Source organism: Ranitomeya imitator, chromosome 1, assembly GCF_032444005.1.
Source record: "Ranitomeya imitator isolate aRanImi1 chromosome 1, aRanImi1.pri, whole genome shotgun sequence".
NCBI classification, from domain to species: domain Eukaryota; kingdom Metazoa; phylum Chordata; class Amphibia; order Anura; family Dendrobatidae; genus Ranitomeya; species Ranitomeya imitator.
The window spans coordinates 1,037,261,390-1,037,275,815 of record NC_091282.1 but is presented as its reverse complement, the minus strand read 5'-3'; the positions used below and the strand labels follow the sequence as shown (position 1 = coordinate 1,037,275,815).

General features: G+C 40.3%; 1 protein-coding gene across 4 annotated transcripts in view; it reads right to left on the bottom strand.

Moving 5' to 3' along the window:
- DCLK2 (doublecortin like kinase 2) overlaps positions 1-14,426 on the bottom strand; it is a 197,323-nt gene that overhangs the window by 160,306 nt on the left and 22,591 nt on the right. For all 4 annotated transcript variants that reach the window (XR_011316970.1, XR_011316971.1, XM_069744050.1 and 1 more), the window contains exon 2: positions 12,403-12,737. Coding sequence is in view for 2 of the 4 variants with exons in the window: in XM_069744050.1 (XP_069600151.1) it covers positions 12,403-12,737 (335 nt within the window). In the remaining 2 variants the exon portion in view is untranslated. The remainder of the gene's footprint in view (positions 1-12,402; positions 12,738-14,426) is intronic.

The window sequence follows — 14,426 nt, the reverse complement described above, 5'->3', positions numbered from 1 at the left end:
CAGGATCCCTGATCGCTGCTTCGTGTCAGACACAGCGATATCGTATAGATATCGCTGGAACGTCACGAATCGTACCGTCGTAGCGATCGAAATGGTATAGTGTGACGGTACCCTTAGTCTGTTTCAGTAGGCTCCACAATCATAGGGAAGACTGCTGACTTGACAGATGTCCATAAGGCAGTCATTGATACACTCAACAAGGAGGGTAAGCCACAAAAGGTCATTGCTAAAGAAGCTGGCTGTTCACAGAGTGCTGTATCCAAGCATATTAATGGAAAATTGAGGGAAAGAATACGTGTGGCAGAAAAAGGTGAATAAGCAACCAGGATAACCACAGCCTTGAAAGGATTGTCAAGAAAAGATCATTCAAAAAATTTGGGGGAGATTCATAAGGAGTGGACTGCTGCTAGAGTCATTGCTTCAAAAGCCACCACACACAGACGTATCCAGGACATGGGCTACAAGTGTCGCATTCCTTGTGTCAAGCTACTCATGACCAACAGAAAACGCCAGGAGCGTCTTACCAGGGCCAAGGAGAAAAAGAACTGGATTGTTGCTCACTGGTCCAAGGTGTTGTTATCAGATGAAAGTAAATTTTGCATTTCATTTGCGAATCAAGGTCCCAGAGTCTGGAGGAAGAGTGGAGAGGCACAAAATCCAAGCTGCTTGAGGTCTAGTGTGAAGTTTCCACAATCAGTGATGGTTTGGGGAGCCATGTCATCTGCTGGTGTAGGTTCACTGTGTTTTATCAAAACCAAAGTCAGCGCAGCCGTCTACGCAGGAAATTTTAGAGCACTTCATGCTTCCCTCTGCCGACAAGCTTTTTGGAGATGGAAAATTCATTCATCAGCAGGACTTGGCACTTGCTCACAGTGCCAAAAGTACCAATACCTGGTTTATAAACAACAGTATCACTGTGCTTGATTGGCCAGCAACCCCGCCTGACCTTAACCCCATAGAGAATCTATGGGGTATTGTCAAGAGGTAGATGAGAAACACCAGACCCAACAATGCAGGCGAGCTGAAGGCTGCTATCAAAGCAACCTGGCTTCCATAATACCAACCGCCTCCATGCCATGCTGCAGTGACGCAGTAATTGATGCAAAAGGAGCCTTGACCAAGCATTGAGTGCATTTACTGAACATACATTTCAGTAGGCCAACATTTCAGAATTTAAAATAATTTATCAAGCTGGTGTTATAAAGTATTCTAATTTACTGAGATAATGACTTTTGGGTTTTCATTGCCTGTAAGCCATAATCATCAACATTAACAGAAATAAACACTTGAAATAGATCACTCTGCTTCTAAATGACTCTATATACTATATAAGTTTCACTTTTTGTATTGAAGAACTGAAATAAATTAACTTTTTGATGATATTCTAATTTTGCGAGAAGCACTTTTATATGCAGCAATGCCGTAGCGTCTTTGCTTATAGCACAAGCGATAAGACAACCGCAGCTTCAAGTCACCTAACAAGTGAAGTGAAAAGTAAAAAAATATATATATTTGAAAAATTATGAAAAAAATAAAAAACACAAAAGTTCAAATCACCCCCCTTTTCCACCATTAAAAATAAAGATGATAGAAAAAAAATACACGTGGTATCTCAGCATTCAGAAAAGTCCGATCTGGCAAAAAAACACCGTAAACGAAAAAAATGAATGAACACCAAAATTATGCTCAAATTCCACAAAAAATGATGTAATAAGCGATCAAAACGTCACATCTATGGCATCCGTAAAAACCTTATCTAGCCCTGCAAAAAAAATGGTCTCACACAGCTCCATTGTCCGAAAAATAAAAACTTTAAGAAAAAGATAAACAAAACTGAACACTCATATACCTGACATCACACTGGAGCACCGGAAAGGGCCAGCAGAGTGATTTGCGTAGGAGACCCCTCCCTGGTCTACTACCATTAGAAAATACAGTGGGGCAAAAAAGTATTTAGTCAGTCAGCAATAGTGCAAGTTCCACCACTTAAAAAGATGAGAGGCGTCTGTAATTTACATCATAGGTAGACCTCAACTATGGGAGCCAAACTGAGACAAAAAAATCCAGAAAATCACATTGTCTGTTTTTTTAACATTTTATTTGCATATTATGGTGGAAAATAAGTATTTGGTCAGAAACAAACAATCAAGATTTCTGGCTCTCACAGACCTGTAACTTCTTCTTTAAGAGTCTCCTCTTTCCTCCACTCATTACCTGTAGTAATGGCACCTGTTTAAACTTGTTATCAGTATAAAAAGACACCTTTGCACACCCTCAAACAGTCTGACTCCAAACTCCACTATGGTGAAGACCAAAGAGCTGTCAAAGGACACCAGAAACAAAATTGTAGCCCTGCACCAGGCTGGGAAGACTGAATCTGCAATAGCCAACCAGCTTGGAGTGAAGAAATCAACAGTGGGAGCAATAATTAGAAAATGGAAGACATACAAGACCACTGATAATCTCCCTCAATCTGGGGTTCCACGCAAAATCCCACCCCGTGGGGTCAGAATGATCACAAGAACGGTGAGCAAAAATCCCAGAACCACGCGGGGGGACCTAGTGAATGAACTGCAGAGAGCTGGGACCAATGTAACAAGGCCTACCATAAGTAACACACTACGCCACCATGGACTCAGATCCTGCAGTGCCAGACGTGTCCCACTGCTTAAGCCAGTACATGTCTGGGCCCGTCTGAAGTTTGCTAGAGAGCATTTGGATGATCCAGAGGAGTTTTAGGAGAATGTCCTATGGTGTGATGAAACCAAACTGGAACTGTTTGGTAGAAACACAACTTGTTATGTTTGGAGGAAAAAGAATACTGAGTTGCATCCATCAATCACCATACCTACTGTAAAGCATGGTGGTGGAAACATCATGCTTTGGGGCTGTTTCTCTGCAAAGGGGCCAGGACGACTGATCCGGGTACATGAAAGAATGAATGGGGCCATGTATCGTGAGATTTTGAGTGCAAACCTCCTTCCATCAGCAAGGGCATTGAAGATGAAACGTGGCTGGGTCTTTCAACATGACAATGATCCAAAGCACACCGCCAGGGCAACGAAGGAGTGGCTTCGTAAGAAGCATTTCAAGGTCCTGGAGTGGCCTAGCCAGTCTCCAGATCTCAACCCTATAGAAAACCATTGGAGGGAGTTGAAAGTCCGTGTTGCCAAGCGAAAAGCCAAAAACATCACTGCTGTAGAGGAGATCTGCATGGAGGAATGGGCCAACATACCAACAACAGTGTGTGGCAACCTTGTGAAGACTTACAAAAAACGTTTGACCTCTGTCATTGCCAACAAAGGATATATTACAAAGTATTGAGATTAAATTTTGTTTCTGACCAAATACTTATTTTCCACCATAATATGCAAATAAAATGTTAAAAATACAGACAATGTGATATTCTGGATTTTTTTTTCTCAGTTTGTCTCCCATAGTTGAGGTCTACCTATGATGTAAATTACAGACGCCTCTCATCTTTTTAAGTGGTGGAACTTGCACTATTGCTGACTGACTAAATACTTTTTTGCCCCACTGTACTTGGCAACTTTCCACACCAGAAGTTACTGCCGAGTCTCCATCTGCCGAACTTAAATCCTTTACATTTTCAACATGTTTGTTCCTTATCTCCTGCAGTTAACCTTGTTTCATGAATACAATTTTATTTTCACAATCTGTTAATACATTGTAGTATGCTTCACACTATTGTATGTAGATAAAGTGCTTAATTGTAAAGTGCTGCGGAAAATGTTAGCGCTATATAAATAAAATTTATTATTATTATTATATGTAGATATATACATAGATAGAATACAGAAATAATATACCCAAAAGCTCTTGTATTCGACATATGTAGAAATAGTGCCTTATATTACTTATAGCCGTTGAGTTCTATGCATTCCTGACGTACAGTGGGACAAAAAAGTATTTAGTCAGTCAGCAATAGTGCAAGTTCCACCACTTAAAAAGATGAGAGGCGTCTGTAATTTACATCATAGGTAGACCTCAACTATGGGAGACAAACTGAGAAAAAAAAATCCAGAAAATCACATTGTCTGTTTTTTTAACATTTTATTTGCATATTATGGTGGAAAATAAGTATTTGGTCAGAAACAAAATTTCATCTCAATACTTTGTAATATATCCTTTGTTGGCAATGACAGAGGTCAAACGTTTTCTGTAAGTCTTCACAAGGTTGCCACACACTGTTGTTGGTATGTTGGCCCATTCCTCCATGCAGATCTCCTCTAGAGCAGTGATGTTTTTGGCTTTTCGCTTGGCAACACGGACTTTCAACTCCCTCCAAAGGTTTTCTATAGGGTTGAGATCTGGAGACTGGCTAGGCCACTCCAGGACCTTGAAATGCTTCTTACGAAGCCACTCCTTCGTTGCCCTGGCGGTGTGCTTTGGATCATTGTCATGTTGAAAGACCCAGCCACGTTTCATCTTCAATGCCCTTGCTGATGGAAGGAGGTTTGCACTCAAAATCTCATGATACATGGCCCCATTCATTCTTTCATGTACCCGGATCAGTCGTCCTGGCCCCTTTGCAGAGAAACAGCCCCAAAGCATGATGTTTCCACCACCATGCTTTACAGTAGGTATGGTGTTTGATGGATGCAACTCAGTATTCTTTTTCCTCCAAACACGACAAGTTGTGTTTCTACCAAACAGTTCCAGTTTGGTTTCATCAGACCATAGGACATTCTCCCAAAACTCCTCTGGATCATCCAAATGCTCTCTAGCAAACTTCAGACGGGCCCGGACATGTACTTGCTTAAGCAGTGGGACACGTCTGGCACTGCAGGATCTGAGTCCATGGTGGTGTAGTGTGTTACTTATGGTAGGCCTTGTTACATTGGTCCCAGCTCTCTGCAGTTCATTCACTAGGTCCCCCCGCGTGGTTCTGGGATTTTTGCTCACCGTTCTTGTGATCATTCTGACCCCACGGGGTGGGATTTTGCGTGGAGCCCCAGATCGAGGGAGATTATCAGTGGTCTTGTATGTCTTCCATTTTCTAATTATTGCTCCCACTGTTGATTTCTTCACTCCAAGCTGGTTGGCTATTGCAGATTCAGTCTTCCCAGCCTGGTGCAGGGCTACAATTTTGTTTCTGGTGTCCTTTGACAGCACTTTGGTCTTCACCATAGTGGAGTTTGGAGTCAGACTGTTTGAGGGTGTGCACAGGTGTCTTTTTATACTGATAACAAGTTTAAACAGGTGCCATTACTACAGGTAATGAGTGGAGGAAAGAGGAGACTCTTAAAGAATAAGTTACAGGTCTGTGAGAGCCAGAAATCTTGATTGTTTGTTTCTGACCAAATACTTATTTTCCACTATAATATGCAAAAAAATGATAAAAAAAACAGACAATGTGATTTTCTGGATTTTTTTTCTCAGTTTGTCTCCCATAGTTGAGGTCTACCTATGATGTAAATTACAGACGCCTCTCATCTTTTTAAGTGGTGGAACTTGCACTATTGCTGACTGACTAAATACTTTTTTGCCCCACTGTATGTTTTGTTACACATAACATATTGCTCTGGTAGGAACTTCTCATTTTGTGCCATGTTATTTTCCCGTAGTTAAGCCATCTAATTGGCAGCATTCAGTCATTAAACTCACAATCATAGATTAGAATGTCACAAAATGTAGACTATAAGTATAAAATCCTATTAAACTAAAGGGATTATATGCCTCAACAGTGTAAATGCACAGAACCAGGAATCAATCTGACTGGCATTTTGTTGGAATTTTGCCAGTACACATCCCAATAATCTATTTCTGAGTATGTTTCCTTCTGGGGCTGGTTACATTTATAAATTCTATAAATGCAGCACATTGGCCTTGTACTTTTCTCTGTCTGCATCTACGTCCTTTGGCCTAAATATCACTAAAACTGCATTTACACTGAAAGATTATTGTGAAAAAGCATTTTTTTTTTTTTAAATTCATGATCTTTCTGTGTAAACAGGCCGTTGATCACCTGATGAATCAATGAGCAATAACTTGTTTCATCAGGTGAAATGATCTTTTGCGTCAATATCATCGTTCTCGGCGGTACATCATCCTGTGTAAACAGGTCTTACTTTGACAAGATGAGTGACAGCCTACTACAGATCTTTTAGTGCACATCATTTACTACAGTCTGTAATGTCTGCCCGAGGCAACAGGTTCAAAAGGCTATCTCGGACAGAATTTTGGCACAAGCTACTCCATGTGGCAGACTCCAAAGAAATCTCACTACTCTTAAACCACTGTACAGGGATCTAGTTTTTCAACAGGACCCAGTGGTATGTTACCATAGAAGGGCTGCCGCCCAGAGGTAGGAGCGGTTGCCAAGCAGGGTCAGGGGTAAGCGGTCACGTCAAGGATAAAATTAGGATCCGTAAGAATAGTCAGAAACAAGCCGGGAAAAAAACAGGAATATACTAAACCAAACTAAACAGGAGCAGAAGACACACACCTAGCCAGGGAAACGCTAGGCTATATCTGGCAGCTTTCAGCAGCAACCTGGAAGCCTTAGTAAGGTGTGGCGCTCTCCAACTGGCTGGAGCAGGGCGCTGATAACGTCAGCTGGATAGCACACAGACTCGACACTACAGGTCCTAGCCACTCTAACCTTAGTTGCTGGACAAAGCACGCCTTCCAGAGCTTCTGGTTCTGACAACTCCACCACAAGCGCTGCCCGCGGAGTGAATACAGTGCCAGATGGTGACAGGAGCAGAAGTCGCAGGTTCTGTTGGAGATGCGACACTGCTTGTGTAAGCAGCCTATTAGGCGACTGCCTATTGATGGATGTTTAGACCGCTGCTTGGTCTGCGTAAATGGTCCTATGGGTATTTTCACAATGAATTTGTTACGGGTTTTTGATGCAGAAACTCTCCAAAAGGTATGTGCACAAGGCCTCTTTTTTCAAGCAGAATCTGTCCAAAATCTGCCCAAAAGAGCATAGCAAAAGTGCCCCATAAAATGAACATTGTGCACAGCAAAGTCAAAGAAACATTGCTGGGAACTTACTCCATTTTTTGTCGCTTCTTTTAGCTGCTTCAGGGTTCGGAAACACTGAAGTAGTGGAAAGTGACATGCTTCTATATATGCTCTCTATATTTAACAGTTAAGAATAAAAGATGCAAAAAACAATGACAAAGATGCCTCAGGAAAAAAAAAAAAAAACAACAGCCGGCGTTTTCCTGAAGCAAATTTACCTCGGAAAACTTGGGTGCTGTGCTGGCATATAAATGATACCATGTGCACATACCCCCACTGTCCAATCAAAACTTGTGTCTTAACTTATACAGGTAGTTGAAAATACCCCTCTAAGGCCACGTTCACACGTTCAGCATTTGATCAGTATTTACATCAGTATTTGTAAGCCAAAATCAGGAGTGAAACAATCAGAGGCAGAGTATAATAGAAACACGTGCTCAGTTCACTGTGAGCGGCCCAATAATCTGCGGTGACCTCAATGAGATTATCGTGCGTGTGTCTGTATTTGCAGTACTTAAAAAACAGACCGCATATGGATGCAAAGAACGGACGAGTGAAGGGGGCCTAACAAATATTTTAAACATCGCAGTCATTTCTTCATGAATTTTTTTGAAAACTGGTCTTGCTGGGCAAAACTGAGTGTCTTCACATTCTTTGCAAACAGACTCTAGAAGGTGGTTAGGTCACGCAGTCTAGCCAGCATTGCTATGAAGCCAACATACCTTATTTCCATATTGCTGCCTTAAAGATTAACGCTCATGGTGGCATATCTGAGGTCAGCAAAAAGAAGATGCAGACGCCCTAATTCTCGCACTAAATTAGTTTTATTTTTCTTTCTTACAGTCATCTTCATAAAATCCCCAGTTATCAAATTTCCAAATATTTATGAGCTGCAGCTACCACCGTCCACACAATAATGTTTTGCAGCTCGCTCTTTAATCAGTGTTAATAAGAGAACTGCCAGATGCCTTACATGCAGAACACCAGTAGCATCTGGTACTTTTGGCACAATCTGTGATGGAGGCTCAATGTAGATCTGAACAGAGCCTTATACATTTCTCTTAACAAAATGCGGGAAAAAAAGCAAGGAAAGCTGGGAGAGTAAATTGTGGCTCCATTGCTTGTTTTCATTAAGTGTTGAGAAATTATGGTAGTTTAGCTTTTAGACTAGAATACATCAAGAGGAAAAGAAAGGTAAGAAAAAGCAAGTAAAGAAATGTACACGTTGATAAAGTTACACATACCCAGAATCAAACAGTGGAATAACAAAACTATAGAAGTACAATCTACAATATGAGGAGTCTGGCTTAGAATAGAGGGAAGTATTCCAAGCATGTTACTTATGTTTAGTCTAATGTCCAGTGCTAATTACTAAACGTGACAAATGTAGGCAAGTAAGCTACAACGGGACAGTGCCAGGGTTTAAGCCCGAGACTATTCTACTACTGAGGTAGCCTATACAAATGTTTGCAGTGCCGAAAAATATCCGAGCTTAGAGTCTCGGTTCTGGGAACTGGTGGTGGTGGGGGGTCACAGTGGTTAGTGGATAGGGAATAACTCTCAATCTTGAGAACACCCCCTTTAATGTAAAAAAATAAAACATGGTGTAACTCAAATGTGAGCTATAAGGACAAAACTACCGGTAAACGTGTTCTAAAGCACATAGGGAGGAGAAAGAAGTTTTTTTTTTTTTTTTATCTTCCAAGTGTTTTTTTTATTTATACATACGTAGACATTTTATTTTGCAGTACTGGACAAGATAGTGCATAGCAGACAATAAAAATGCATGTATGATTCCACAATGCAGAGAAGTGCTGTGCATGTAGTTATCATGACCTGTCCTTTCTACTGGTCTCATCACAATTTGCATTCTTCATGATACAAGTCTGTGTGACACAACCCATAGATAAGAGATGAAGCAGCATTTTTAAACTCCGAGTACTGATCTGAGGCCCCTACTACAGATTTGCCCCCAGTAGAAAAAGTTCATTTACCCAACTACTTGTATTCAGAAGAGAAGAGAAGGGAAGTGCTGAATTTAGCTTTTCAATCAAAAGCAAGCAACCCACTGAAGTGTCTAAAAAACAATAACCCTTAATGACTGTGCCATAGAAAAAACAAATAGCGATAAGGGATAAAAAAAAACAAAAAAAAAACAAAAAAACACTTTGCTTCTAAATCCACCTAATACTGTAATACCGCACTCCTCTGAGACTTTATAACTACTGTAGAAGTTGAAGCAAGCATACTGTATATTTTTGGCTCCTAAAGAACAATGATTCCCATGCCTGCTGTTACTAATATCTGCCTACATGAGCTGAACACTGACAATTCACCCACATGACTGAAGAAGAAAAGCAACAGAAAAACAAACAGATTTTTGCTGTATTTTCTATAAAACAACAGCTGGGCTCAGCTACCACCTTTGGCACCACATTGTGTTATACTGTGATGAATGCGGTATTATTTACAGTGACATATTCCTACTATAACTATTTATTGTTAAAAGGACCCAGACATTGTACAGATAATCCTATCGCACCTTAGCAGATTGATTTACCGTAAGTCTGTTATACATCATCATGAGCATAAAAAAAAAAACAACTTAAAGTCATTATTGAAGAAAAAAAGAACAAGAAGAGAGAAGCAATACTGGCGGATAAACTTTATTAACGAAGAATGGGCAGCCAATACTTTAATAAAAAAGAAAAAAAAAAAGTTTAACATGGTCTTTTATATTGCGTCACAATTTATTTTAAACATATACAGTGGCTTGCGAAAGCATTTAAAACCCCAGGCATTTTTCAACGTTTTACTACCTCACAATCTGGAATTTCAATGTTTTTTTAAGGCTTGGGATGAGTTCATATAAAGAACAAGTCTACAAAGGGAACATTTTTTTTTATTGTGAAGCAAACAACAAATGAGACAAATTAACTGAAAACTTCAGTGTGCATAAATACTCGCCCTCGTAAAGTCAGTACTTTGTAGAGCCTCCTTTTGCGGCAATTACAGCTGCAAGTCGCTTTGGATAAGGCTTTATAAGCTTTCCATATCTTGCCACTGGGATTTTTGGCCATTTCTCAAGAAAAAACTTCTCCAGCTTCTTCAAGTTATATGCTTTCCTCTGGTGAACAGCAATCTTCAAGTCTGATCACAGTTTCTTAATTGGACTAAGGTCTGGGCTTTCAATAGGCCTCTCCAAAACATTTATACATTTCCCCTTAAACCACTCGAGTGTTGCCATAGCAGTATGCTTTGGGTCACTGTCTTGTTGGATGGTGAACCTCTGTCCCAGTCTAAAATCACTGACGGACTGAAACAGGTTTTGCTCAGGAATATCCCTGCATTTTGCACCATCCATCTTCCCCGTGAATAGTACCATTTTCCTTTTCCCTGCTGCCAAAAAACATGTGTTCCTGGGGTCATGAGCTGTGTTGTTTTGGCCCCAAACATAGTATTTACCTTGGTAGACAAAAGGTTCAATTTTGTTCTCATCTGACCACAGAACCTACCTCCATATATTTAGGGGGTCTGCCACATGTCTTTTGGCAAACTCAAAACCAGTCTTACCATTTTGGGGTGTAAGTAAAGGCTTTTTTCTGCCCACTCTTCCATAAAGGCCACCTCTATGGAGCCTGTGGATTATTGTGGTCGTATTGACAGATTCTCGTGTCTCTCCTTGGGAACTCTGCAGCTCCTTCAGGGTTACCTTTGGTCTCTAAGCTGTCTCTCTTATTGATGCCTTTCTTGCCCGAGCTGAGAGTTTCGGTGGGTGGCCCTTTCTTGGCAGATTTGTTGTTGTGGTACCATGTTCTTTCTATTTGATGATAATGGATTTGATGGTCCTCCGTGGGTTTATCAAAGATTGGGATGCTTTTTCTTTATAAAACAACCCTGACTTGTACTCCTCAACAACTTTGTCCTGACTTCGTTGGAGATCTCTTTGGTCTTTAGGGTGTTGCTTGGTTAGTGGTGACACTTGTTTAATGGTGTTGCAGCCTCTGTGGCTTTTCAGAAAAGGTGTGTGTATGCTGACAGACCATGTGACACTTAGACTGCACAAAGGTGGACTTCCTTTTAAGCATGTGACTGCTTGCACCAGAAATGTTTAGGGGCTTCATAGCAAAAGAGGTGAATACATATGCACATGCCAATTTTTAGTTATTTGATCCCATAAATGTAATTTATGCCTATATTTTTCTCACTTCATCAACCTAGGCTATTTAGTACAACAAACACAAATCAGATTACATATTCATACACAGGTTATGTAAAAATCAAAAATGGGTGAATACTTTCACAAGCCACTCTATGTACTAAAGGATTTTTGTTAGATTTTCGATCAGCTGACTGATAAGGCAATAGTACTCCGGTGAGCAGCTTGACCAGGCACAGCTCTGTACATTTTGCAGAGTTGCAGCTCAGTTCCATTAATAGGAATGAGACTGACAAACCGTAGCATGCACTGCTACTATAAAATATATGAAGCAGTGGCTGTTAGACGATGAAGTACAATCAGCACTCCTTGCAGCTGCTTTAATCAGATGATCAGTGTTTGTGGTGGCCGCCGTCAGACACACACTCTTCTGACAGTGACAAGTGACAGCCTATTAGCATAAGGTATTAGCTGAAAAATACCTTTATACTCTCGGTAGTCCAAGTTCATAGAGAAGCAGAACTGGGCTCAGATGCATAATCTACAATAGAGCCTCACAGATATGACATGTAATTTATAGTACTGGTGAGCTAAAGATTTGGCCTCACCCCCAAGCTTCAGGGCCTGGGTACAATTGCAACCTGTGCACCATCTATGACTAGACCCCTTGTTGTATATTTGTCCATTATCCTCATCAAGAATCATATAGCAAGTGGTCAGGTATTGGTCTACAAACTTTTTTTATATTGTGATTCAAGATAACTGGAGTTTGAAAGTGCTTGAAAAATTTGTAGGATTTTGATACGTCAAAAGATTAGGTAGAATTTGTCTTTCATTTTGCATTTTTCTTAACCAAATACAAAGACAATCATTCATTTCCCATAAAAATTTACAATGAATTAAATCCAAAAGTAAACCCTAAAGACTTGAAAACACACTTTCTAAGCAACAGGAAATACTGAATTGTGTGTCCAAAGATTTGAACATGTGCCCACAATACCACAGATGCCAAAAGTTGTAGTTGGTTTCAACCTTTGTTCGATTCCATATTTACAAATGGCAATGTGCACTGTGTGCATCAGGAAAACCATTGTACATTTAGCCCTTTGTACTGTGGTTATAGCGGAAAATAAAAAAAGGAAAGACCACTGAGAATTTAGAAATAATCTGTCTATGTGGTATACAGCATCATTTCATACCCAATTCTTTTCCTACGACTTATGCATCTTCTCTAATAGATATTCACTTACCTGTTTCCCATCCAGAGTACATAGCCTCTTGACAACACCTGAATCCAACTTTATCGCATCTGTGATGTCTGTTAAGACTTGATCAAAAGAGTGTGCAGTCTTTTTGTTTAGAAGGATCCGCACGGCCTTGCGTGGCTTCACTCCACTCCGGATGACGGTCACAAGCTTGGGCTTAATGAAGTCCTTGCTTTCTTTCATTTCATTCTTCAGTGTGGTTAAGGACGACAAAGATCGGCCAGACCCAGTCCTTACATTCACAGACCAGTTGGGACTTGTGTTTCGATTGTAGTCTACCTTTCGATAAGTCTCATTTGAGGCACAAACATAGCTTTCTCCTGTAATCAAAAAACAGAAATAAATGTCCTCTTATTAGTGTTGACAAGACATGACCTATTGCCATCGTTTATGTAAAAGAACTTAGCAAATCCATGAACGCAAACGTAACAAAACTGGTGTGCATTACTACTTAGAAGTTCAAAAACATTGGCAGAAATTAGTGGGTCAATATAAAATAGTTCATTCTCAGTTATACACTCGCTATAATTCACTTTAAGGTTAGAGCTGCATTAACTTTTGCCCATGATCATGACAATGATGAATGACATGTAAAATCAAGACTTGCTATGGAGTAAAGCTCTCTTCACAGCATGATGGTATCCTCTGTTTGATGTACAACGAAGGAAATAATTATTTGATCCCTTGCTAATTTGGTAAGTTCGCCCACTGACACAGACATGAACAGTCTATAATTTTAAAGGAAGGTTAATTTTAACATTGAGAGATAGAATATCAAAAATAAAATCCAGAAAAATCACATTATATAAATTATATAAATTGATTTGCATTTTGCAGTGTGAAAAAAAGTATTTGTTTCCTCTGGCAAACAAGACTTAATACTTGGTGGCAAACCCCTTGTTGGCAAGCACAGCAGTCAGCGCGTTTTTTGTAGTTGATGATGTTTGCGCACATCAGAAGGAATTTTGGTCCACACTAGTGATGAGCAAATATACTCGTTACTCGAGATTTCTCGAGCACGCTCGGGTGTCCTCCGAGTATTTGTAAGTACTCGGGAGATTTAGTTTTCAGCGCCGCAGCTGAATGATTTACAGCTACTAGCCAGCATAAGTACATGTGGGAGTTGCCTGGTTGCTAGGGAATCCCCACATGTACTTATGCTGGCTAACAGATGTAAATCATTCTGCTGCGGCACTGAAAACTAAATCTCCGAGTACTTACAAATACTTGGAGGACACCCGAGCATGCTTGGGAAATCTCGAGTACCGAGTATATTCGCTAAAATTCCCTAAAAAATAGGTTTTAACATTTTTTAGTGGGTATCTTATATTTTAAATGCTGCATTGAGGTTAAAGCTGCAAACACCATTTCTTCATTCATTTTCAGAACACATGGTCTGACTTCTAGTTTTAGACTTTCCCTATGTGAGCAAGTCCATCCCTAAGAGTACATTTTGGGTATGAATTCCGTGAATCTACAATGCTGCTGCCATCGCCAGCTCTCAAATACTAATACAACCTCAGCTCTGTGCTGATTTCTCAATCTAGCATCAGTCTGATCTCTTCTCCTCTTTGCAGAAACTAATGCTGACATTGTGTGCTCTCTCCCTCTCCTGCAGATCCTGCCATGTTCTACCTATGTACATGATGATGCAGTTGTGTGATTGATCACTCCTATTTCCCTTGCAGAATCAGCTGTGGTGCTCTTCTCTCTAGCAGTCTACTTCCCTTCCCTGCTGCTATGAACATAACTTTGCGACTGTTAGAGAAAAATGAGATTGAAAAGACAGAAGGTTCTTAGGCTACTGTTAGGGTATGTTTCCATGTTCTGTATATGCAGTGCTTTGGACGCAGCTCTGTCATTAAAAGAGGCATAGATGCTCATGAGGAGAACATAATTTTACCTCTATACAAGTCACTAGTGCGACCACACTTAGAATACTGTGTACAGTTCTGGTCTCCGGTGTATAAGAAAGACATAGCTGAACTAGAGCGGGTGCAGAGAAGAGC